The 27,760-nt window shown below is 46.4% G+C and overlaps 1 protein-coding gene across 1 annotated transcript in view; it reads left to right on the top strand.

Annotated features, from left to right (window-relative positions):
- LOC147678620 (extracellular calcium-sensing receptor-like) overlaps positions 1–27,760 on the top strand; it is a 78,171-nt gene that overhangs the window by 12,931 nt on the left and 37,480 nt on the right. Inside the window, exon 2 of the mRNA XM_086945710.1 lies at positions 9,362–9,656. Within this exon, the coding sequence (XP_086801836.1) occupies positions 9,362–9,656 (295 nt within the window). The remainder of the gene's footprint in view (positions 1–9,361; positions 9,657–27,760) is intronic.

Here is a 27,760-nt window from a genome sequence, read left to right as displayed (position 1 = left end):
TCCACTCCTGGATGCCGCCTGCCGCCACTTGGAGTTGAGGGGTTCTTTCAAAATGGAGACGTTATCCTGGGTGGGATTTTCCCCGTCCATTACAGCACAGTGTTGACAAAGGTTTCCTTCACCGAACCACCAGAGAGACCCGTCTGTGAGATGTAAGCAAGACGTTCTACTCCGCAACTCAACTCCAAATTTTGGCGCTTGCAAAGTAGTATGCATTCTAAGCACTTCTTCAGTGTATACATCTGGCAATAGTTTAGGTGGGTTCTGTACTGTATCTCTGTGGTAATTCTGCAAAATGTAAACCAAAGACTTGACTAGTCAAGCAAGAGATACGAATTCTGTATTTGTTTCTTAAGCAAATTAATCTATAGGGCATATTTCTCCATAAAATGAATGGAAACCACTGGATGCAACAATTTCTTGAAGGGATTTAGGATTTAATTCAAAAACACAACCTCCAAACAAACCAGCAGTGACCAAATAAAGACAGGAGTAAACATGGTCGAAAGGTATTGATCAAGAGCAAACAAACACGTAGAGAAAGGGTAGAAAAGATGGAAGAGAAAGATATACACCAGTGGGCTTGGAAATGAACTATTTTCAAAGTTAAGAGAGAGAGGGGTGGGAGAAGACTCAAAAGGTGTACAAAGAGAGGAAACCGAATGATATAATCTAACACCTAGTGAAAGAGTGTCAGGAGAGATAAACCAGACAAGGATAGCAGACCAAACCTACGAAAGATCTACACAATCAGGCTGTGAAGTTAGTGCATTAGTTGTGGTATCACCGATGGAGCCAGAGAAGAAACCTACAAACCACAGTGCCAGCACTAATGCCATGTCAAAGGCTTCCACTCCTTTGTGTGACTTTTGGAAGCACTTAAAGGTGGGATTTCCTGGCTTGGGCTTGAACTTTCATATAAAAATAAATAAATCATGATCAAGCTGGAATCCCCTTCCTGCTCTTCTGGTTTGGGCATGCAGTAAGCCCCCTGGTACAACCAATTTCCTGCTTTGTGTCATGTAGGTACGAGGTTGACTTTCTCTCCATGTTTCTTCTGCCTGCAAATGTGGCAGACACCTGCAACAGATGGAATTCCCTGTTGAGTTTAAGAAGAAATGAAGCTGTGTGTGAAGGGTTTGACAAACATGTACCTCTTAGAACTGCACAGGGAATTTCAACCTGTTATTTTTACATTCATTATTATGTGTCAACTACTTTCTCCCATTGCCAAGTTCTTCACGCCTCATTGGGTTCAGCCCTTTACCGACTTGTCCATATCTAAACTGTTAGACCTGGCATTTCTTGGCATAATATCCCCTGACTTTTTGTATCTAGCTCCTCTATTTTTGGTGCTGTGATAGATTTTGTTTTACCAACTTAGAGGCTTTGGACACTTTACCAATGCTAAACAGTGTCAAAGTGCAAGTGCGCCCTGTAAAAAGTGCAATGGTAATTGGTTGCCCATGACTGGTATGTTTGCGTTACTAGTAAATCCCTTAGTAAAGTGCACTATGTGTGCCAGGGCTGGTAATGCAAATGCTACTAGTGGGCCTGCAGCACTAATTGTGCCACCCACGCAAGAAGGGGACTCAGGCCTCCCATTGCAGTGCCTGCGCGTAGTTTGTTAAACTGCCATACTGTTCTGACAAGTGCACCCACTTGCCAGACCTTACCCTTCCCTTTCTATGCACATCAGACACCCCTATGGTAGGTCCAGGGTACCCTCTGGGCAGGGTGCAGTGCATGTGAAAGGTAGGATATGTACCAAGGTGTGTACAATGTCCTGACAGTGAAATAATCTCCATTTCGTTTTTCACTGTGGAAAGGGCATCTTGCCCATAGGACAGAGTGGGGAGGCTATGTAATATATTTTCCAGCCTATCTTCCCAAAGGCTTAAGATGGAGAGGTGAAGTGTAGTATGCCTCAACTCACAATGTAATAACACATCTTTCAATTAAGGGTTTTTTTGCATTGTGTGTTTATATGCCACTCTTTTAAAAGTGGCTGGTTTTTGTGCTCTGACATTTCTGTGTGTCTCTGCCTGGTTGTGGACTGACTGTCTGGATTTGATCGTGATTGGATCTGGGGAAAAATTTTAACCCAAGGGAGGAGGTGAGGCAGCAACAGGCTGACTTGCATCTAGAGTGTAGGGGGCGGAGTAGCCCTTAGAGGTGAAGAGGCCTGGGTTGCTGCCATAAAACAAATTGTCCCATCTCCTACTGAGTGATTGAGAATCAAAGGAAGAAGGTGTCATTGGCAGGGAGGCACCCAGAATTGGTTTGAACAGGGGTCAGTGCCCCCATGAACACAAAGACTTCAAAGCCATTGAGGGGTATAACTATGAGAGCTGAAGCCCCTGAACTTTGGAGAATGGCTTGATCAAGATTGAACAAGACTGGAGCTACTTCGTGGTCCAGAGGAACCTTTGCCAAGGAAGAAACAACTGAAGAGACTGAAGGAAAGGACTGACCCTTGCTGTGTGTTCTGGGGCTGGCATGCTGTTTGCTTTTTAACTTAGGAAAGGCTAAAGGGACTTTGCAATGTGTTTTGTCCCCCTGCTTGAAAGGACTTTGCTGTGCTGTGTCCTGAAGTAACTTATCCCCAAGGGCCCGAGGTGACCTGGCTCCCTGTTGTACAAACTCATGAACACAAAAGTTTCCAGGAGAGTCTCAGTGGCGCTGTGTGCGTGTGCTTGTTGCAGCCCGAGACCCTCATAAGGTGTGCCCTGTAATCGTGGGCACCTGGAGTCCTTTGAGAGGATTGTCCAGTTATCGTGCACACCCGGAATCCAAGTGAGTCTCATTGATGCTGTCTGCGTGTGCTTTGTGCGGCATGAGACCTCCCTTAGGATTGCCTTGTTATCATGCACCCGGAGTCCAAGTGAGTCTCAGCGATGCTGTGTGCATGTGCTTTGTGCAGCGTGAGACCTTTGTGAGAATTGCCTTGTCAACGTGCACCCGGAGTTAAAGTGAGTCTCAGCGACGCTATGCGCGTGTTCTTCGTGAAGTCTGAGACCTTCGTGTGGAGTGCCTGGTGCACGTGCACCCGAAGCTTAACGGAGTTTCAGCGACGCTGTGTGCCTGTGCCTTGTGGCAGCCTGAGATCTTCATAGCAGTAGCAACCCGGACTGGCAGCCCCATAGGAGCTGAGCCACCGGCCCGCGCCCGCCATTGCCAATTTACAAAGATTGCATCAGAGGCCCAAGTGGCAGGACGAGGAGAGGAGAGTGAGTTTGCACCCTCCAGGTATCGTGGGTCGACTCCTGGGGTGGGGTGCGGGCTATGAGGGAGACGCTCTCAGCCTCTTTCTCATTCCGGCAGCGCGAGCCTCTACTTCGGCCTGTATCACAGCCCGTATTGCCAAGGGAGTGGCAGTACCGGGGCCGGAGTGCAGAGCGGCATTTTTTGTTGCACCATGCCTGTGTTGGGGGCAACTGTTGACAGAGGCTGACTGCGAGTCAGAAGGAGTGGCGGAGAGACCGCCTAAGGCACCGTGATCGGTGCCGGATTGTATTACGCATTATCCTAGTTCTGCATAACGGAGTACCTGATTGTCGTATTGCATATTGCATTTTGCATAATGGAGTACCTGACTAGTGTATTACGCATTGCATTATTCCTGCATAACGAACTACCTTATTAGTGTATGATGCATGGCATTATTTCTACATAACAAACTATTTGATTGTCGTACGACGCATTGCATTGTTTCTGCATAACGAACTACCTGATTAGCGTTATTACGCCTTGCATTATTCCTGCATAACGAACTACCTGATTAGTGTATTACGTATTATGCCCGGTGGAGCTACCATATAGCTAAAGAGTAGATGGGTTGTGGACTCCCCCTCCCTGCTGTCACCTACCCAGCCGGACCTTGGGCAGATTTTCCCCTCATCTCTACGTCCTATCTTCCTCCTACCCCTTTACCCTATCCCCTTACCCTTCTTTGCTCCATTCACCTTGTCTTCTATGTTCTTTAAATGCTTTTCTTGATACTTATGTATCTTTTAAATTATGTAAATTACAACATTATTGTCCCTCATGTAAAGCGCTCTGATTCCATCGGGTCTAGCCAGCGCTATATAATAACTCATTAATTAAATTTGTTCCCATTTAGTACTCTTTCTCTCTTTGTCTACCTCCCTAGCTCCTAGTTCCTATCCACTCTCCCCTGAATCTCTCACCTTGCCTGCCCGTCTGCCTAGCCCCCTGTCCTTTATGCCTTTGACTAAGCACTCCTTCTTCCCTTGTAGGAGAAAGATCCAATGTTTATACTCTGGAGTCTCAGCATACCCTGTGAGAGAGAGTCCACTGCGCCAAGGTAGCCACTCACAACTGAGGTACGATATGGCACCCCTTGCCAAAGCACTCCCTTGCCCCTTTTTGGGGAAAGATCCAGTATGTAGGCCTTGGAGTCTCAGAGACCCCTCTGGGAGAGTCCACTGCGTAAAGGGAGCCTCTCGCAACAAAGATAGGGAAATGATACCACATCCCCTGGGATCACAGCTTAATGGACTTTGGATGTTGCTTTGACTCGTCTACCAGTTGGTGTCCCCGTCGCCCTTCCCCTCCTCTTTCCATGCGGTGTCCTCCACCCTCCCCTCCTCTTTCCCGCCTTCATTACCTGTCTACTTCCCCAGCTCCTTCCCACTCCCCTGAATCTTTCCCCTTGCCTGCTTTTCCCCTTACGTATTTGTGCTTATTGTTTATCTTGACCTTAAAAGTAACTATGTTGCCATGCTCTAATAATTGTGTAACCTTTGTAACGATGTAACCCGTAACTATGATCTGATGCTCATGTAAAGCGCTCTGATACCTCCGAGTCTAGCCAGCGCTATATAAAACCTTTAAAATAAAATAAATAAATAAAAGAAATAAATAAAAAATATTGCCTTATTTCTGCATAATGACGTTCCTGGTGGTTTTATTACGCATTGCATTATTTTCACATTGCAAAGTGCCTTATTGTTGTGTTACGCATTGCATTATTTTTACATTACAAAAGTGCCTGATTCTAGCGTTACGAACTGCATAACATGGTATTAGGATTACAGTGAAATGTTTAGAAGTGCTCATTAATATCGCCAGAACTTACAAGGGCTGACTGGCCTAACAACCGGCCAGGAGAAATAGTACACACACTCATATGTTGGATTTATATTGTGTGATCTTATAGTATAACTTTTTATTTAAAATTTATACTCATTTTTATAAAACTCGTGTGGTGTCATCATTGGGTTGCTGTGAGCGTGGATGCAAATACTTTGCACATTTACCTTGAAGATAAGCCTGGCTGCTCGTGCCGGGCTTCCAAGGGGGTGAGCAGGGGCTATCTCAGAAGGTGACCTTCCTTTACCTGACATGGAAACGCGAGTCCCTATTTGGCCTAAGGTACCTACCTCAGCCAACCAGGGTTCCCGGGTCTAACATAAACTCTTTAATGTCAATTTGTGTCTGTAGGGAAGTAGGATCTGCTTTTATGGTTACCCCAACTTTTTGCCTGGTACTGTGCTGTTTCTGACTAGTCTGACTCAATCAAACAATCAGGGGATTGTAAAGCGTGCTACTCACCCGTTAGGGTCTCAAGGCGCTGGGATCCCGCTAATCAGGACCCCAGTCTCTGCGCTTTCTCCCCTACCTTGATTATGGTGAGTACCTACTATACCCCAGATTGGCTACTGGTGTACTCATAGAAGTCCCTAGTATATGGTACTCAGGTACGCAGGGCATAGGTACACCAAGGGTCTCCCATGGGCTGTAGCATGTATCATGCCACCCATGGGAGACCACTTAAGTTGTAATTATAGGCCTGCCATTGCAGCCTGTGGAAGATGGTGCTAGTACCACTTCCAAAAGATATAGGTTTCCCTATATCTGAGGTCACTGCACTTAAAACCTACAAGTCACCTCCAAAGCAGGCCTTTCAATCCTGAAGGCAGGGTGCTCGGTTCTGAGTGTGAGAGTGTCGCTGCATGATCAGGGGCATCCCTACAACCTTTGGAGTCCACTCTCCTGGGTTCTAAGTGTAATAGCCATTACGATATATAGAGTGGCCATACATCATTACGCTATGGCTAACTCTAAACTGGCTGTAACAAACCTTGTCATGTTTGGTATCAAGCATGTTGTAATCATACCCCCACACCATAAACGGTGTGGGAGGTATGATTCCATGCACTGTAAATCTCCTACGGAAGGCCCTCAGTGCTCCCGGTGCCAGTCTTCTAGACCCGGACAACCCAACATGGCTGCTGCCGACCAGAGACACAATTCTGCTCTTTTGCTGCTAAGCCAGGATCGAGCATGGGAAGGCTGGAAAATAGGTATCCTGTCACAGGAAGGTGTGTCTACCTCCTAGACAGGGTTTAGTGTATTGGGTCAGGGAGGGAGAGCTTGCCAGTTCCACTAAGCCTGCCTGAGGGGCACATTTGGTGCCCTCCTTGCGTAGTCCAGTTCATACCAGCTCAGGGAGCCTTTGGCTCCTGCTCTGGTGCAAAACTGGACATAGGACATGGGAGTATCCTGACCCTATTCCTAAGGTACTTAAGGGCTTATCTGTGGGTGGCTCCCTAGATTTGTCGTGGGACACGATTCAATTCAATACACCAATTCATCTTTGACCTTCTTGGCGCTCTGGACTTCGCTGGACCTTGCTCTGGGCTTCGAGACTGCAACTGGGAAGACACCTGCTGCTCCTGGTTTCATCATCCTGCTCGTCTTTTGCAACGTATATGCCCATGCTCAGTACAGGAACCTTCCAAGGCCTGTGGACATCCAAGACACCTGAAAGAATCTCCCTTGAATCGAAGGAGTCACTTCCCACCATCTGCAGGCACCTCAACGAAGTCTGCTGATCCTGGGCTCCTACGGAGTCCGTCAAGCTAAGTAACACAGGTCAGGGTTCTTCACATCCCGTGAGACCTGCCCTGTCCTCTCACCAAGTTTGAGGCCAGTATCCCAGGTTGGAGCCGCATGAACTGAACCCCTGTGCACCTCACCAACTTGCCATTGCAAAGGCTTGTTGGCTTCCTTCTTCCAAGATCTTCGGGCTCTAAGTAGCCCCAACCTCAAGCATCTTCTGTGATCTTCGTCCTCACTGCATCACTTGCACCGTGGGCCTGTATCTTTGGTGAGCTGCTCGAGATTCTCTTATGACACCAGTGCCTCTGGCCTGAGGGTCATCTTGAGGATCTTCCTTGATTTCAACAGGCTCCCGTGATTGCCCGTGGTCTGCTCTGACTTCCCTGCTTAAGGCAAGTCACCTGGATTTGCTGGTCCCAACACTGCACCTTTTTTGCTTTCCACATTGTTTTGGGTTGCCAAGGCTTGTTGGTGCTCCCGACGGACACCGACATCTCAACTCACGACACCTGACGTGGGATAGCTTATGATCGGCTCCTGGTCTTCCACAGCATTGCCTGGTCCGCACAGCTGCAGCTGCAAGGTCACCGTCAGCTCTCCTGCAACACCCGATATTGGTGGGCATTCGTTTTCCGTGCCTCCTGGTCACTCCTGAGTGACATAAACTCTGTCCCCTCTGCTTGCAGGAACTTCTCCTCCTGAATCCACCTTTGTGTTCTACAGTACACTTTCACCTTCTCCAGCAGCGGCATCTTCCTGATGTCCTACATTGGGTTAGACGGCGGTTTCCAACCCACTTCACACCTATGCACCCGACTTCCCTGGTGTAGGTATCCTGGTTCCTAGGGTATCCACGGGTAGGGTGGCTGTCCAACCTTCTGTCTTCCACTGGTTTTTTTTAGGGTCCACTGGGAAGGGTCCTTTTTCTTTAAAATTTCAACTGTGACTTACCCATTGAATTGTATTGAGCCCGGGGTCGTATTCCCACTCTGCACATGGCCTCCGTGGGGCTCCTGGTTACATATCTCGGGTAGTTTCTTGGGTCTCTGGTACTTCTACTTCTTCTGGGTACAGTCTTGACTTGAGTTGTGGTTCGCATACCACTATTTTAGTATTTGTATTGGTCTCCCCCTGGCAACCATTGTGTATTTCTTGCTACTTACCTGTTTTCTCTGCAAAGTAATATGTGCCTTTTGTATAGCTCTGAGTAGGAGATATTTGTATGTGTTAGTGAGTGTCTTATAATAAATACATATTTTTATAACTACACTAAGTGGCTCTTTTTCACATACTCTATACCTATTAGATTACCTTCTAGTAAAACAAGCTGTTTTCCACTCCTTCTGGAGTAAGCCTGAAGGCTGCTCTGCTCTACACAGCTACCACTTAGAGAGCTTTTCTAAGGTTGTCTAAGACCACTAAAATCACCATACGGGTTGTCTGGATTGGTGCAGGGTGCCCACTTATATAAGTGTGCACCATATTCCCAGCCAGCTTCTCACAGTGTCCAACATAGATACTTAGATATTTGTCATTAGAGCGACATAAGGTTCTTGAGGCCAATGATAGGCATCAGGTGTTAAGAGTGTGCAAGAGTCTAACAACAGGAGAGAGATGGAAGGAGAGACAGGGAACAGAGAGGGGGGAGAGATACGGAGAAAACCGAGAGGGAGACAGAGCAATAAAGAGAAAGCAAGACTGATGGAAAGACATATCGAGCGCAACAGACATAGACAGAGAGAGAGAAGGAGACATGGAGAGTGAGACAGGGAAACTGAGAGAGAGACAGAGAGACCGAGAGAGAGAGAGAGAGAGAGAGAGAGAGAGAGAGAGAGAGAGAGAAAGCAGCATTAAGGGCGATGGAAGAACAGAGAGGCAGAGAGAGATAAAGGAAAGGGAAGGGAAGAGCGATGGAGAGGGAGAAGGTAGAGGGAGACACAGGGTAGAAAGCAGAGAGAGTAAGAATGGAGAATGAGACTGGAGGACAGAGACAGGTACAGAGAGAGAGAGAAAGATGGAAAGGAAGGAAAACTGTTGGAGAAACAGACTGAGGCAGAGGAAAAGAGAGGTGGGGAGAGGACCATTGATTAAATCCACAACTTGGAAAGGCTTAGAAATGGCAAAGAAACAAACAGATGAGAACTATCTTCCCAATTGTTGGTTGCTTTACATCTCTACAAAAGTGCTGTGTAATGACAGAGCACCACGCTTTCTTGCATCAGCGTTCCCTGCAGATCATTCGCTTTTGATATCAATTGGCTTCCATCTCAACGATGGAGTCTGTCCCATCCACTATATTACAAGTGCACAATAGTCAATGACATGTGTTATACGGGGCATAGTTCGTGTTTGTGATGGTTTCCCTGTCCGCCAAACTCTAAAGATATTCGTTCTTTTTGGGGTTGTGTCTAGGTCCTTGTTTCATACCATCCTACTTCTGCATGCACACTTTTATATCACTCAATGTTGATACACCGTTGTGTTCTATTCTTAGCTTTGGCTTCAGGTCCTATCGGTGGGTCCTCTCAATGCTCTTCACTATAAACGAGATCAACCATAACCCAACTCTCTTGCCCAACCTCACTCTGGGATTTGGGGTCATCGACTCATGCAACATCGTGAGAAGAGCACTGGAGGGCGTCACACAGCTGATGTCGGGGAAGGAGAAGGGTGATCTCAACTACCAGTGCCGCCACTCTCAGGCTAAGCTGTTGGCTATCATCGGAGATGCCGGCATGGCCCAGACGGTGGCTATGGCCCAACTATTAGGACTCTACAGGCTACCCCAGGTGAGAGGACTGTCTGGCAAGTATGGGATTACACCAGTATTTGTCACCATTGAAGGTGTTGGAATGACACAAGTGTGGAGTGTGAAATTCCTACCACTTTGAGATCAGTGTTTTGTGCACCAGTCAGGAGATTCATGTTCAGGCCCATTGTCCTCCAAAGATGGTGGCTTTGGGCATACTGGAATGCCTGCATTCATGGGCTCTTCGAGGAACATGGGCAGGGATGGCTAAGAGTGGGAACACGTAACTGTGTGTGAAGTCAGTGCACTCCTGTTCCAAAAAACAAAACTCTGCTTAACAATTAAGTACAAGATTGCGTGCTACCCAGTGGGAGGCAGCCAGCCTCGAGATACAAGAAACCCTTCTGGCGAATGTTCACCAGTGTACTGAATGCACAGCGTGAATGTGAGAATCAACGGTTAACACTTGAAAATGACGAACAATAAACCAAATCATTCCATTGCTTTACACAACACTTCTGTATTAGACATGAAATCCTATAATCAGAATGAATCTCAGCATATAGTTACTGTCTCATAAATGCAAAATAATTATACACAAATGTTGGAAAAATTCAATACAAGAAGAATTCTCATTAACATGATTATTACAGGTTACAACTCAATTACCCAGCCCAGACCAATGCATTTCAGGATTGTTTAGATCCCTTCTTCAGGGGCCACTGCGAGAAAAAACAAACGTATAACCAATGTTGCAATTAGAAATATTTACAAAGTTGAATAAATTAATGATGCAAGCAACGCAGTTAATGCCCGGTGGACAAATTAATGCCTGTACACGTGTTTACGCTCGGCAATGCGGAAACAGAAAGAGAGAAGATAAAAAATAGTGCTGTATGACAGACAAGAACGCCGTGTATGCAGATAAACATGAGTTTGATATGGATAATAACCATGCATTGCGTATAAACGTGAGTTTGATATGGATAGTAACCATGCATTGCGTGAGAAGATTTTGATGATGTGCTAGTGACCAATGCACCAAAGCACAAACCCAAAAGTGGATAGATATCAGCTACCAAGCGCAATGAGTTAAAGAGAAGCTCGCACTGTTGCTTTTGAATCAAGGGTAATTACTTTAGTGGTCAGCTTGACAGTTATACAACAATGCGAGCTTCTCTTTAATTCATTGCGCTTATACGCAATACATGGTTATTATCCCTATCAAACTCACGTTTATACACAATACATGGTTATTATCCATATCAAACTCACGTTTATACGTAATACATGGTTATTATCCCTATCGAACTCACGTTTATACGCAATCCATGGTTATTATCCATATCAAACTCACGTTTATACGCAATACATGGTTATTATCCATATCAAACTCACGTTTATACACAATACATGGTTATTATCCATATCAAACTCACATTTATACGCAATGCATGGTTATTACCCATATCAAACTCACGTTTATACGCAATACCTGGTTATTATCCATATCGAACTTACGTTTATACGCAATACATGGTTATTATCCATATCAAACTCACGTTTATACGCAATGCATGGTTATTATCCATATCAAACTCACGTTTATATGCAATGCATGGTTATTATCCATATCAAACTTACGTTTATACGCAATGCATGAATATTATCCATATCAAACTCACGTTTATACGCAATGCATGGTTATTATCCATATCGAACTCACGTTTATCTATATACACGGCGTTCTTGTCTGTCATACAGCACTATTTTTTATCTTCTCTCTTTCTGTTTCCGCATTGCGGAGGGTAAACATGTGTACAGGCATTAATTTCTCCACTGGGCATTCACTGCATTGCTTGAATCATTAATTTATTCAACTTTGTAAATATTTCTAATTGCAACATTGGATATACGTTTGTTTTTTCTCGCAGTGGCCCCTGAAGAAGGGATCTAAACAGTCCCGAAATGCATTGGGCTGGGCTGGGTAATTGAGTTGTAATATGTAATAATAATGTTAATGAGAATTCTTCTTGTATTGAATTTTTTGAACATTTGTGTATAATTATTTTGCATTTATGAGACTGTAACTATATGCTGAGATTCATTCTGAATATAGGATTCCATGTCTAATACAGAAGTGTTGTGTAAAGGAATGGAAAGATTTGGTTTAGTGTCCGTTATTTTCAAGTGTTAACCGTTGATTCTCACATTCACGCTGTGCATCCAGTAGACTGGTGAACATTCGCCAGAAGGGTTTCTAAGAGTGGGAGCACGCACAGATTGTCCTAGAGGCCACATAATGCACCAGCAAATTCTGCCCCTTCCAGTTTGTTGGGGGATTTGGAGGTTGGAGGTTTGGGGGATTTTTCCTGGTTCACGGAGCCGTTAAGACTTCTGAGACAGAGCTGCAGGAGACAGGAGAGAAGATGGCGGAAATCCTGGGACCCCACCGAAAGAGAGGCACATAAACGCCTGCTGCGAGAATATAAGGCCAGAGTAATTAAGGAGAAACAGGAGTTCTTCTCTAATCTCACTACATCCCTTACCTCGCCTAGGGAACTCTTTAAGATTGTGGACTCTCTATGTTCCCTTCAAGTGCCTGATCCAGTTGTGGGCTCACAGGAGTTGTGCAACAAAATCTCAGAGTTTTTCCATAAAAAAATCGAGGACATCTATCTTGCTCTGGAAACTCAGAGAAGCACTTTGGGGGATCATTCCTCCCTAGCCCTTGCCAATTTAGAGTCCTGGTCGAGAGATCCCACCAAGACCCTCACTCATTTCCCGCCGCTCTCCCTGGACGGGCTTGATCTCCTGTTAGACAGGACAAAGTCTGCTTCCCCTCTGGACCCCTGTCCTTTGAAAGTTTTGAAGGTATGTAGGGACACCCTTCTGCCGCCTCTTCTCAAAGTGATGAACGGTGCCATGGCTCAGGGTACCTTTCCTTCAGCCTGGAAAAAGGCGACAGTGAAGCCCCTCCTTAAAAAGCCCACCCTGGACCCCGGACAGCTTAAACATTTTAGACCCATATCTCTGCTACCTGCCCCGGCAAAAATGCTTGAATCACACCTGAATTCTCATCTATCCACTTTCCTGGATTTTTCGGGGTTCTTGGAAAGCTCCCAGCATGGATTCAGGAAATCCTGTAGTACTGAATCGGCACTTACTATGGTGGTGAATAACATTCGCCTGAAGGTGGATCTGGGTCAAACCACTGTGTTGGTCCTACTTGACCTTACAGCAGCGTTTGATACCCTGTCTCCCTCGACTTTAATATCTCGTCTGAGGGAGGCAGGGATAGCGGGGCCGGCCTTGAGCCTTCTGGACTCTTTTTTACATCTAAGAGAGCAGAGGGTCATGCTCGGAGAATTCCTCTCCCCTGCTAAATCCTTGCAATATGGGGTGCCACAGGGGTCGGCCTTGAGTCCAACCCTATTCAACATCTATGTGGCCCCTCTTGCTAGGTTAGTAAAATTGCAGGGGATGGAGGTGGTGTCATACGCCGATGACACCCAGATCATGGTGTCCCTGGCTCACTCTGTTACTACATCCGCGGTCAACTTTAGGACATGCATGCAGACAGTCGTGGAGTGGATGATCCAAAACTCCCTAAAGTTGAACAGCGATAAAACAGAGGTCCTGGTCTTTGGCAAAGACCAGGATATTTGGTCTAGCGAGTGGTGGCCTCCTTCCCTGGGAACCTGCCCCACTCCCTCCCAATCGGCCAGGAATCTCGGCGTTATATTTGACACCTCGCTGTCCATGACTCTCCAGGTCAACAGAACAGTGGCCACTTGCTGGGGGTTCATCAAGATCCTTAAAAGAATCCTGCACTATCCGTCCCCCCAGGCACGTAAGCAGACTGTGGTTGCATTGGTGGGTTCCAGGTTGGACTACTGCAATGCACTTTATGCAGATTCTAACAAGGGCCTCATCCAGCGCCTTCAGGTTGTGCAGAACGCGGCCGCGAGATTCGTTCTGGCACTACCTAATGCATCCTCTGCTACAATGGCCAGGAAGAGCCTGCATTGGCTTCCCATACAACAGAGGATTTCATTTAGGATCCTGTGCCTGGCCTATAGAGCTCTCTCGGCTGGTCCCTTGGATCCCTTGGGTTCCTTTCTAACCCGCCATGTCCCTAGTAGGGCTCTCCGATCCTCTGAGATGAATCTGCTTGTAGTTCCCCGCGCGAGGAAGGTCAGATGGGGTAGTAGAGCATTTTCCATTGTTGCCCCTCGGTTATGGAATGCCCTCCCCTTGGAGTTTAAGGCCCTACCGTCTCTGGCCCTCTTTAAAAAAGTGCTCAAAACTTGGTGCTTTATCAAGGCCTAGCAGTAAGGATTCATATTTGTTCCATCTAGCATTCTCTTTTGGTTAGGCGCTTTGACGCCCATTGGGCTTAGTAGTGCGCTACAAATCGGATTTCATTTTATTTCATTTCATAATCACCATGTATCACGAGGAAAATGCGTTGGGGGCAGTGAAGAGAAAGAAGTCAAGAGCAGGGCATACTGTTCTGTACATCATCTATAGAGGGCACTGCAGACACAACACCAGGGCACTCCACAGCACTGTAGTGCTAGAGCTAACACAATACTAATAGTACTGGGTCAGTGTTAGCACTGCCACTAAATTAGACGCTGGGTAAATTGGACTTATTTGTGGTTTGCACTGTCTTTTTCCACTGGCTTGCAGGTGATAATACCAAGCAAAACATGTACAAAAAATAGGGATAGTTAAGGTTGGAATTTGTGGATAATCTACTATAAGTAACTTCAAAGCTATGCGAATTTGAACTATGCTCGAATTTCAAATAAGATCAATCCCTAGAACTTAAAGTCTATATGATTTAGAGACAAGATATTGAAATTGTCATAAGCTATCTTAGTTCTGAATGGGTAATGTGGGAAAACATTTTATGTATGAATCGAATCCAATAAATCAACATATATTTTTTTTTATTTAATTGCGGTGCTGGAGAGCACAGGAGAGCACTGGGGGACTTGGCATAGAAATATAGCAGACATATAAAATGTCACAAGTTAGTATACCTTGCAACAGGCAGAATAAAATTCCACCAGCTATGACATTAGTTTACTAGACAGCACAGACCTCTGCCACGCAGTATAACATGTTAATAGGTGCTGCAGAATGGCACAAAACGGTATACAACGTTTAGCACGCATTTGTTACAACGCACTACCATTACAACGCAGGCATTACCACGCATACCATTATAACGCATTGCGCTGGGGGGCGCTCTAGGATAGGGAATAAGTTTAATTTTATATCCAACACCTTCCCTAGTGTCCACGGGGACTGGAGTTGGAATATAAAATTATACTTACCACTATCCAGCACCTCAAAGCGCTATGCGTTGTAACGGTATTCGTTGTAAATACCGCGTTGTAAAGGTATGCGTGGTAATAGTATGCATGCTAACGTCATACATCCGCACAAAACAGATCATAATGGAACCAGGTACTACATGATACCAGTTAGTAGCAGATAATGTGGATTGACCCAGATAGTAAAGATACACGGGATCCGTTAAAGACGCGCCTCTTTGACCAGCATTACACCATAATGCTTGAACCATCCACAACCCAGCCTCCCCTCTATTAGTAGTTGACTTTGTTTATCTATTACCAGGTCCAGCACTCTGTTGCCTTTTGGCTAGGTTGGGGCTGTCGCAATACCATATGCATTCAAAGACAAGACAACACAATGTAGAACAGAATGGCACTTAGAGCCTCATTGCGAGTGCCCACAGTGCTGGTCCCATCAGGTTTGCCTCCTCCCAGGAGTTACCGGAACCAGGGTATACTGAAAACCTCCTTACTAATGAAGAATCACCAGGGAATTGCTAATTGCAGCCTTGATTACACGAGTTAATCCTCAATTCTCCCTGGAATGTTACTTGAAGAATTTGGTCACTTTGAACAGCCGAAATACCCAGCTGACATGCACAGGCGCCAGGGATTTACCATGGATCTTATAATCACTTTTGGGACAGCAAGTCCAGGTACTGGCCATGTCATTGTTACTGGTCCACTTGCAGTTGGCCTCTGTAAGTAAATGCCTCTTCTTGCATATTCACCCCCCAGTTTTTGGACTGATGATGCTGGTTTATCGACTCTGAGAGTCCACTTAGGCCTGCCAATCAGCATTCTTAACCATTATAACGTGTATATCGAATTGGCTATCCCCAATTGGCAAGTACAGACTTATTAATAAGTACATAGTATATGGTACCCAGGGTACCAAGGGCATGTAAGGCAGGGTGTCCACCCTAGGCTGCAGCACTGCTTGTGCCACTCTGTGTATGTCAGATTACAAAATGGCCCACAGCCTGACACTGCAGACTGGAAGGGCAGTGCCACACTGCTACTTCGACTTTGCCATTTGAACCAATGGCAAACCCACCACTTCCCTTAACAATATTCGTAAGTATCCCATAGGATGGCCTCTAGAGCTCCATGGTAGGGAGTTGTATATTGTTAAGTAGGACATATACATATGTATATATTTCTTAGCTGCAAAAAAAACAAATTGTCATTTTGCCGTGGAAACTTTGGTAGCCTCATTGGCTAATACAGGGTTCCCGGCTTGCATTCCAGCCTGGTTAACTTCTGAATGGGACTACCTAACTGGGTACAGCAGGGGGAATTGACGACAATAAGGAAACATTAATTATTTATTTAATTTTCCGTTGTGGTCGTCTGACGAATCAGCCCCCAACTCGTCCCCGTGCTCTCATTGCTCTTACCTGCATGTGCTGCTGCTGACTGGGTACTGTAAGGTAGCAAATGAAGTGTGAGCATTAAACCTGACCCGATTCCAAGGTTGAATTTAAAGTCACTAATAAAGTTAGGCAACTTTAGCTCCACTCTGTGTCCCAGTAGCCTCAAATGCCTGTGAGACACAGACAGCTCTTTGCCTGCCTGGGGAGTTGTATCAACGATTCTCAGGCTCGGGATCAAACACAGCCTGCCACAGGGTGAAATGTTAACTCCCCTTTGCCGGAAGCCACTCAGGCTGTTAGCCGAAAAGGCGAGATTCAAAGGAAAAGTCGCTTTGATGAGCAAATGGTGATAACACTCTCAAGTGGCTGTACATTGTTTAGGCAGACACGCTTGAGACAGGGGGAGAGAGAGAAGACCAGTGCCCAAACCATTTTTTCCATGGCTGAGTAGCCATCAGGTAGCCAAACCTCTAGGGTGGGCTACCGAGCTCCTTACATCTAAAGAAGGGTCAAAACATTTTAAGAGTGACCAGAACGGTGGAGTCTGGGATTGCCAAATGCCACACATTGCTGGAAAGTCATCACACAGATGGAGGGGATCTGGTAGCCCATTGACTAGTGATTGAATGGTCCCCTCAAGGCGCTTTAACAGGAATAATAGGGCACACCTGGTGCCCTGGACTCTGACATCATGCTGGATTTGGAAAGAGAACCAAAGAAGGACTGTCCTGCTGCCCTTGGAATTGCACAAAGAGAGGCTGCACCATCTGCTGGACTGCACCTGCTGCACTTTGGGCCAGCAAAGTTTTGTCTGTGCCTGCGGCTCCTAGCTCCGGGAAGCGTTGCTCCCACAAGCAGTGACTCAAAACATTAGTCTGCTGATCTCCTGGAACATGCTCCAGGGACAGAAGAGCAGTAGTAGCCCACATCGGCAAGTTGCTAGCCACTGGAGAAGAATCACTGCTAGCTGCTGCTGGCAACCTCAAGAGACCAATGTTTGATGATCAAAAGTTGCACCCAAGTCTGTTGGACTCAAGAGTGTCATTAAAGTCTGGATTGGTCAATCCAGAGGGACACCAGCTCCCACTAAAGGATTTTGCTTCAACTGCTGTATCGGTAGACCAGAAGCCCCGCCACCACTGTCCTTCTACTTCTCTAAAGAGGACATCATGGGACCCTGATCTCTGTGGACAAAGGTGCCCCACATTTCCCTTGAACCGAGGAGCCACCACAAAGGCGCCCCAATTGACTACATACCAACCAGAGCACTGGTGATCGTCTTTTCATACTGCATTCACAGCTTCAGGACCACTCTGTTATAGTCGGAGTAGGTCGTGCTGTAAAGGCTGGAACTGGACTGGAAAATGCACCAGGGACAAGGTGCATATCTAAATCTGCTCCATTGGCCCACCTAAACCTCCATCTTGTCCTTTTTGGTTGCCCAAGCCAGCCCAGAGTAGTTGAACTAACTTTTAGCCAAACGTTTGAAAAGTTTGCAAACTTTTTGTTGAACAATGCTTGTTTGCATTTGGAATTAAAGTGATACAATCTTTAAGAATTATATCTACAGAACCCTCCAGTTGCACTCTAAAAATTCATTAAAATAACCCTATTTTATAAATTGGTATTGTGTGGCTTTCTTATTTTGTTGTTTGGTACTGGTAAATGCATTTCACTAAGTTCCTTTGTTCAAGCCTTGCTGCTCGTATTCCACGACAAGGCCCCGCAGCAGTGCTTAATTTGTAATAAAAAAGCACCAGGGCTCTCATCAGGAGGCCACTGCAGCTTGCATCACACATTGCGCCTGCCATGATGCCAATGATAGTAACAACACAACTACTAACCATCACACTCCTACAAGTGTGACAATTCGAACTATTTCAGGTCCCCAAAGCCGTAAGAATGGTTGGGGTGACAGATAACAGTCATTTTTTTATGTATATTGAATTAATATTTAACTGTTGTGGTGGTAATCTCTAAATCAGCCAGACAGCGCCACATTGTGTCAGACTGTCACAAGCACCAGTGTTGGCGATTAAGTGCTGGTGCGAGCACCGGAAACCACTGGATCAAATTAGGCACTCCCCCACAGCCATATCATATAATATACCCAGATCCTCATAGCCTCCAAGTGGCACATAACGCCATTGTTACAAAGTAACAAAGAATGTCACAAAGTAGTAGAAAATGGCAACAAAAAGAACTAATATGACACTAGATACCACAAAAAGACACCAGGTAACAATTAATAGCACTGTGCAGCAGAGACTGGCATTAGAATGAGGCAAAGTGCCACTAAATGGGCCATGAGGGTATTGGGTACTACAGAGTGGCATTTGGCAGCGGAAAATTGGGACTGTACCAGGTATCAAAGAATGACTATCTAGAGCAGGGGTTTCCAAACCGGTCCTGGAGGGCCGGATCCATGCCAGATTTTTTGGGATATCCCCATTGAGATACATGTAGTTATTTTAAAAATCTGAGACACTGAATGCTACATAGTGGCCCAGAATGGCACTGAGCAGCAGAGCGGGGTAGCAGGATGCAAAAAATGTCACTTTCTCCTATTGCGACCTGCAGAAGGGGGTATAAAACCTCACTGGGGAAATCTTCACCCTGTAGTTCTCTCAGGCGCTTTTCTCCTGAGCTAACATGAACCGTGCCAGGCATGGCGGACAGCTCTTCTCACACGTGGCAGAGAAACATTGACATTCTGTGTCCCTTTCTCTTTGCATCTTGTCTACCTTTCTTCATGTCTGTGGACAGCTGGAAACATGGCTGGTTATTTTACTTTGTAGCATTTGACTGTTTGATCTTTGCTCATAGCCCGTGGGAGGGTCCAGTGTGCAAACTGTGGAAGATCCTTAGCCCGCAACTCCAAACGGAAGTGGTTAACTTCAGTTCAGAAAACACCCGAACACTAAATGTTTCCAACATGCATTCAACTATTTACAGCTTCGGTGGAAGAGCGAGTCAAGAAGGGCAGGTCCAAACCCTTCCTGTGCACCCGGATGGGCTCTCCTGCCACTGGGTTCAGTGCTCCTCAAATTCTTGTTCTTTTTCTTCCTGTTCTAGTGCTGTGAAGTGGCCTTAGTGGTGTGCAGTGCTAAAGAAAGATACATAAATAAACAAACAAACAACCTTAGCGCTGAGCACTGGGAGGAAGGCTTTTGGGCAGAAAGACCCATTTTAACGCAGCACATTTATGTAGTGGGGAATTTTAATTAGTTCCACAGGGAACTGCCACACAGGTCTCTGCAGTGAACAGCCCAGCTTCCCTGGGTGACTGTGCCCTGTGGCCGGGTGGGGCAGGAAAGCAGCATCTCGGGTCCACGAGCCCCACTGCTCAAGGGTGGAAGATGAGATGGGGGAGCCTGGGTGGTCTTGGGCCGGCTGTCCAGATTCCAAAACAGGATTCAGAAGAGAACGCTCCTAGCACCTCTACAAAGGCTGAGACCTCACCCTGGACATGTTCAGCTCTGCCTGGCCTGCTCCCCGTTTATCCCAGTAAATGTGACAGCCTGAGTGTACACTCGCAAGGATCCATGTTTTTAAAAGCATTCTCCTGGGGGTCAGGATTTGCACCCAAAGTGAACCCAACTATCGTGGACGGCAATTGATTCCCACCCTGCTGAAGCCTGTGGGAGATTGACAGCTAAGGCCTTTTGACCTGTATAGCTGGTGAGCAGGCGCCCAGTTCTTTCGCGTTCCCACCATGATTGTTGTACTAGGTAGGAATATGCCTCCTAATTCCGCTTGCCATCACCCTGCATGTTGTTACAACGCATACCATTACCCCCAAGTCGTAACAGCGACTCGCAGAGGGGGGCGCGGGATGTTGGAATTGTATGATTTACTATTCCAACTCCAGTCTGCGCGGACAGTAGGGAAAGTGTTGGATTTTAAATCCAAGACCTTCTCCCCCCTCCGCAAGTCATTGTAACGCCTTGCGGGGTAATGGTATGCGTTGTTACAACGCAGTCGTTGTAACGACCGCGTTGTAACAACATGCACGGTGATGGATTCGTAACAAGGGCTCTTTACCATGTACTAGTTGCGTAGACTATAATACTTAAGCAATGTGTATCTGTAGCCCTATGCAGAGTGAATGGCGTCCTCTGGAGGACACAGTGAGTGTCTGTCCACAATAGTGGTTCCAGTGAGGATTGTCTTTGTCCCTCCTTGGTTCTGTGGGAACCAGCTTGCTGCTTCTCCTGGGTCTCTTCCCACAACTGCTCTTGAATGTGATAGGGATTACCCCAGAAAGGGAAAAGAGCAAATTCCTACTGACGCGAGTCCCCATGGGAGCCATTTTGGGGAGTCTGATGCTCATTGGACTAATGCATCCCCTGCATGGATCTGAGCTTGGTCACATGGTCATAGGATCGATTTCCAGCAGATGCACTCAGCCTTTCATTCTTCCGAAGATGATAAAATGAGTACTGTCCAGCTGGGTAGCAATAAACATCAGTTACCTGAACATGCACACTACACAGATTCCTGATATGTAATGCTGGACACAGCAAGGATTCCTCTTCACCCAAGGCCAAAGAATGGTGTCGTGGTGGTTGTGGCAGTCACCCTGTTAACAGAAACACTAAAGTTAAATGTCCAGTCTTTAAAGCTATTGAGTTGTTGTTTACTAAATAGACAGTTTATCCCTAATCCGAAACTACAGCTCTCCAGTTCCAACTGGTGATTGGCTGGATCTAGATGATGCTCTAAATTCAGATGTGCTCCTGAGAGCTGAAATCTTTACAGTCCACCAGTTCAAGACACTGTACCGTGACATGTCTGGTATCTGTGGGGACGTACTTTGGTGTAGAGAGACTTAGAAACTAGTTGTAAATCTGTTGGTACATAAGGTATGTTGTGTACACCCAAACCTTCAGCCAGAAAAACAACGTCTACAAGGCCTGCATTATTTGTTATGTAGTCCCTTACGGTTTTAGCACTAGATTTGTGCTTGGGTTTTATCTTGGCCATGTTTTGGGATGACCTTAGTTTTTACCACCCTACTTTCTACCTTTAACTAAAAGACTAGGGGCCAGATGTAGGTGGCCATTTACTGTCCGGTAACGTCCGATTTCGGCCGTTACCGACCGGTAAATGGGTTTTTGGGATGTAGGGGGCCAATTTTACCGAATCGGTAAATTTACCGAATCTGTAAATTTTCCGATTCAGTAAAATACCGAATCGGTATTTTTACCGATTCGGTAACTTCTAGATGTAGGTGGGAACTCTTCCGAGTCCCAAAGGCCTTTCAGAATCGGTATTTTACCACCCAATCCAATTGGGTGGTAAAATACTGAATCCAGATGTGCATGCAGATGTGTGCATGCACACCTATGCCATGTGACAGACAGACATGACCTTAGGGCATGTCTGTGTGCCACATGGAACACATGCCTGTATTTGGGGTGCTAGAGGGTGTCAAAGTGACACCCCCTGCACCCTTGCTGGAATCGGTATATACCGATTCTGTAAATACCGATTTGGTAATGCCCATTGATTCCTATGGGCTTCAATGCCCATAGGAATCAATGGGCATAACCAAATCGGTATTTACAGAATCAGTAAATACCGAATCTTAACGATTCGGTATTTACCGATTCTGTAATACCTACATCACCCCCCCCCCCCTCTATTTTACCACTTCTTAAATACCGAATCAGTAAAATTCGGTATTTAAGAATTGGTAAAATAAAATTACCTACATCTAGGCCCTATTCCTTACTCTAAGCATTGGGGGCCTCATTTATGGCATTTTGGCGTAGGGCAGTACTGCAAGACATCTTGCTGTGCTGCGCTGCACTACGCCAAAGTGAAAGGGCATGAAAGCACCGTATTTTAGCAATACTGTGCATTCCTGTCCTTTTACCCTACACTAGCACCATTTTGGCAGCCCAGCCCCAATGTAGGCACCCTTGCACCATGGTGCAAGGGTGCGTCCATTGCAAGCAGGTATGTTTTTGCGCAGGACAGTTTTCTCTCACCAATGACCCCAGCACCGCCAAAACTAACCTACACGAAGGAATGAAAGAAGTTGCTGAATGGATGAAACACAGCCGTCTGAAACTGAACTCAGATAAAACAGAAGTCCTCATCTTAGGCACATCCCCCTCTGCATGGGACGACTCTTGGTGGCCGGAAGCCCTTGGAAAAGCACCCATCCCGACAGACCACGCACGGAACCTAGGCGTTATCCTGGATTCTTCCCTCTCAATGAACAGACAAGTCAGCGCCGTATCCTCATCCTGCTTCAACATTCTCCGCATGCTCAGAAAAACATTTTGCTGGATCCCCACCGAAACCAGAAAAACAGTCACCCATGCTCTGGTCACGAGCCGACTGGACTACGGAAACACCCTCTACGCAGGTACTACCGCTAAACTCCAGAAGAAACTACAACGAATCCAAAACGCCTCAGCCAGGATCCTATTAGACATCCCGCGCAACGAACACATCACTGGCCACCTGAAAGACCTCCACTGGCTACCCGTCAATAAGAGGATCACTTTCCGACTGCTAACCCACGCACACAAATCACTCTACGACATCGGACCAGAATCCCTCAACTCACGACTGTCCTTCTACACCCCCTCCCGCCAACTACGTTCTTCCAGCCAAGCCCTCGCCACTGTACCTCGCATCAACAAGACCACCATGGGAGGCAGATCCTTCTCATACCTGGCTGCTAAAACATGGAACTCACTCCCCACTTACCTTCGCCTTACCCAGAACCACCTAGCATTCAGAAAGCAACTTAAAACGTGGATATTTGACAAGTAATCCTCCTCCCCTCCCCAAGCGCCTTGAGACCCTCTGGGTATGTAGTGCGCTATATAAATTCTTTGACTTGACTTGACTTGACTTGGGTGTCGCATGGGAAACCCCACCGCAAAGCCCATGGAAAGCCTCCTGGACGCAGAGGACATCGATGCAGTGATTTGCGCTGCGTCTTGATTTACGAGGCCACTCAAAGCCATGCAGGATGGCTTGGAGTGGCTTTGAGTGCCCCTTGGAGGGATGGCCAAGGGTGATTTGGTCTCTGTCCAAAGTGGAACTGTAGTCAGCTAACTCAGTGCTTAGTTTGTACGAATAAGTGCCGGGCCCAAAGTACTGTTCAGAGGCCGACAGTTGTTGCTATCAAAGAAAGGGTGTCAAATACCAAGGCTGTGTACTCTTGATGCCACCTTATCCCTCTATTCAGCAGCATGTACTACCTGCCTCTTTCAGATTCTTTTTCATCCCTGCTTTCTTCCTTGTTACTGTTTTTCCATCTTTCTCTTCCTCCTCCTTTCCGTCTTTTGTGTTTTTCTCTTTCTTCTTTTGAATCACAGTGCTGTTCCCGAAAAATGAGTGCCGGTGGGCCCCGCCTGCAACTCACCTGCATCACTGAGCGAAATGATGGACTGGAATGAGTCCCAGAGCAAATACGAGTGGTTGGGACTTATTCAAGCATTCTATTCATCACTTTTTTCCTTTTATACAATAAGAACCTAGCAAGTTTTGCTGGACGACTAGAAAATGCCTGGTTGCCTTGTAATGATGCATGCGCACTGTGAATGAAAGGAGAACCGCAGTGCGCATGTTTGAGCACAGATGAAGTAAATTCTGAGGCTTATATCACTGACGAGAAGCACCGCAGTGGTGTAAGATAAAGAGCACCATATGGACAGGGGCTGATCCTCTGTTGGAGCAGAGGAGCATTGCCCCACTTAAATTACTGCCAAAGGTGACAAATAAAATGGTAATTCACTACCATTTTATTTTTCATCTTCCTGTCCTGAACGGAGTGCCCGAATGACAGCAGCAGGGACGAGGGTGGGCTGATTGTGCACTATGTTTCGAAGTGCGCATGTCCTTTTGGTCGGCCGTCCTGAGACAGCCAGCCACAGATGAGCACTTTGAAGCCTCTAACCCAGCTGCCTTAAGACATCTGAATTAGAGTAAGTGCAGGGCTCCAGTGTCCTCTGGAGCAGCAAGTGAGGCCGCTCTCTCCAATCACAGTGCTGCTCTCACAGTATGGGAGCAGCACCAGGATTGGTGCCCGCACTGCATCCGGTTCCTGAGAAGAGTTCCAGAGCGAAGGGCGTTGGTTCATGTAATATTAATATTTGTATGCATGCATGTCCCTCCTCCCCATAGAGTCCAGCCGCCACTGCATATGGTGCCCTAAGACGGAGGCTACAATGGGGCACTAACACCTATTACGATAAGGTAAATTGTAAAGTTTTTTTCTGAATAGCAGATGGACTGTGTGACTAATCATATATTTGCTTGCATTTTTATCCAGAACAATATGTGTACTTGATGTATGTCAAGCTCATGATCACCAGGTATTCTAGATGCCCACAGGGTGGGTTTCTTTGAACAGTGCCCCGACAACCCTCCACTTTCTTGGAGGCAGCGGAAAGAACTATTTATAAAGTTCTGCTGGTGTTTGCCCCTGGCACTGGTGTCTAACCTTTCCCTTGAATCACCAGGGAATGCCATTAGCAATGTGCATAATAAGGGAGTAACAGTGGTGTCTGCTCCTTATGCATTCCAGGCATTAAACTTAAGTAAAGCAGGTCTCAAGTCGCCCCCCTCTATCCGCGTCAGGGGTTGGCTGGCTGTGCTCTCTCCAGCTGGGCACCCCCCTATGGAATTCCCTTCCCCCATCTATGAAGTTACTCAGAGCACTTCATCTTCCTTTCAGCCTTGAAAACCTTGCTGCCCTCCCATCCGGTGTAGATCATTCATTGTAGTAGGTTGGCTATCTCCTCATTGGACCGTGAGACCCGTGGCAGGGGCGGCTCTAGGCTCATGGCGGCCCTGTGCAGGGAGCGTAAGTAGGGGGCCCCAGAGGAACAGGTAGGTGGCCCCAGGAGAAACACAGGCGCAGAGGCCAGTGAAGAGGGGGGTCAGGGTGTTTGGAAGTGGATCACAGCCCAAGGCCGCCAAATCCCTGCCAGGGGCCACCACGCAAATATGTTTCCATCCTCAGAGGATTATTATATTAAGGATATATATTGGCGGGGTGGCCCCTGGGGAGATGGTGGCCCTGTGCAGGTGCACAGCTTGCACATGCCTAAGGCTGCCCCTGCCCGTGGGTGTACCACAGCTGCATAAATAAACCGTTCACATAACACAACATTTGCACTGGGATGGGGGAGGGCAGTTTATGATGGAACTTTGAGAGAGGAGGTATCAGAGGAGGAGAATGGAGACAAATTGTGAAGCATTCATTCTGCAGTGAGAATCAGATCATTGTCTGTGCAAGAGTAATTCATAAAACAGGGTTGTGAAAAAGGCCCAGGAAAAATTATAACTATGTTTCACATTAATGTGGAAGTTTCTCTTATAGAAGATGCATAGATATATGCTTCTACATTTTTCTTTTGTTTCCATTTGCTTTGTTTTTAGTTCTTCCGTTTTATTTGATCTTTTGTTCATATTTCGGAGCAATTAAAGAATGTGTGTGGTGTGTTGTGCAAAGGGAATGGGATCTGAACAGAGACAGTGGCATTGTTATTATTTTTCTATCAATGTTAGTTTTTATTCTTTACTTCTATAGCGCACTTTTATCAAAAATGTTTGATTCTCTCAACAAAGTCACAAGAAGCAGAGGAGAAGAATAAATAGAGCACAGGGGGGAATTAAATTAAGAATAAAAATCAGCACACTGAACAGAACAAGTGAGGCTTTACAGCCTTTCTACAGCTAGCATGATGTCCACTGGTTCCCAGGGAAAAGGGAGTTCAGTCCAACTCTGCTGCACACTGGAAACCCAAGTTCAGAATTTTGCAGTAATCTAACCTAGAAAGTACACACACTGACAGAAGGTTGGAGTTTGGTCTTTTAGGAGTTAGGGAAAACACTTCTTCAGGATAAGTAACACGTGGAAGCAGGACCGGGCCACCAAATGTGTGCATTCAGGGAGTGATCCAGGCCCAGAACTCCCATAGACTCCACTGTCTGTCCACTCTCAGCTGGCCAGAGATGGCCATTCCTTGAGCCTCTTTGCCCACCCATGATCACCACTTCAGTATCACTGGCAGTAAGTTGGAGGAATGTTTGGCAAATCACTGCTGGATCACAGCAAACACTGACACACTGAAGGGAGCCAGGGGCCTGTTTATTTAGGAAAGTGACGAGCTCTGGGTACATCGACCTAACCCCTCGCATGCGTCGGACAGCCCTCGGCCGTCCGACGCCGCGGTGGGCGTGTGCGTCGGACAGCCGGGAGCCGTCTGATCTGCGCAGGTGTGGAATTTTGCCGCATGGCGGAAAAATTCCGTCCGCGCCCAAGGGGTTAAGAGGTGGAAAAGCAGCCACGTGGAGTGCTCATCTTTGTTTAAGGACTAACTCAGATATTAAACAGCATGAGAGAGAGGGAGCGCTCCTCTGGACCTGTACACTCCAAGATGACCCTTCCAGAATAGGAAGGGAATGGGACTAAAGAGAGAAGCTTTGTGTGACCTGTAGGAAGCCGCTCTGTATATACTATACCAAAGTAAGGTATAGTGTGCACAGAGTCCAGTGAATCTCCAGAGGTATAGCAGAGGCTAAAGTAGATAGTGTGGTTGAGCAGTTGGGCTTATCAGAGGATAGTGTTAAGCATGTGTTGTACACACTCAAGCAAGAACAAGCATCGTGGAACCGGTTTCGGGGTAAAACTCTTCATCAGCCGGGCTAGCTTGAATCCAGTGGCAAAGTGAGCTGTTTCTGGCATGCACTGAAACCATTCAGACCATGAGATCCACTCCAATTTTTCATTTTCACTCCATTTTCCTGTTTTCCCCTAATCGCAGGTGTGTAAATCATTTTTCACGTCTACATAGGTGTTAAGTGCTGGCAGGAGCTTTCAATGGGTCCATTAACCAGGAACCAGACATATTTCTGTTCTCGCAGCTTTGTGCTGCTAGGCGACCCTGCACAATATGGGAGCCACGGAGGGATTGCTGCTCCATTTGTGTGGACAATCCTGGTCTCCTTCTCACACTCACTGATAAGCATTTTAAGTGAGAGCAAGGTTTAGGTCTGGTGTAAGACCTCCTGATAACCTTCATATGATTTCCCGTCTGGCTCTATTAAATGGTATGTGTTTAGAGGAAGACATAATATTTGTTTACATTCTTAGATTTGACTGAATGCTGGTTTGCACATTGGATGGTGACCTCCTGTCAATGATTCAAGCCTGGTGGCTTCTTTTATTGTGCATGAAATGTGCTGTAAATGGCTGTAGGGCTCTTTTTTTATATTGTGACACTTTGATTTTGAAAAGCAAGATGTTAATGCAATAGGACTGCAAGAAGTTATTGCTGGTTTTCTGTTTCAAGACCTACAGTCAGGCAAATTCTCATGTGGAACTTTGCACTGCGTCTCTGGGCTCAGATGGAACATCGGATCAT

The sequence above is a fragment of the Lissotriton vulgaris genome, chromosome 12 (assembly GCF_964263255.1).
Source record: "Lissotriton vulgaris chromosome 12, aLisVul1.2, whole genome shotgun sequence".
Taxonomy (NCBI): Eukaryota; Metazoa; Chordata; class Amphibia; order Caudata; family Salamandridae; genus Lissotriton; species Lissotriton vulgaris.
The sequence above is the reverse complement of the archived record's forward strand: the minus strand, read 5'-3'. Positions and strand labels throughout refer to the sequence as shown.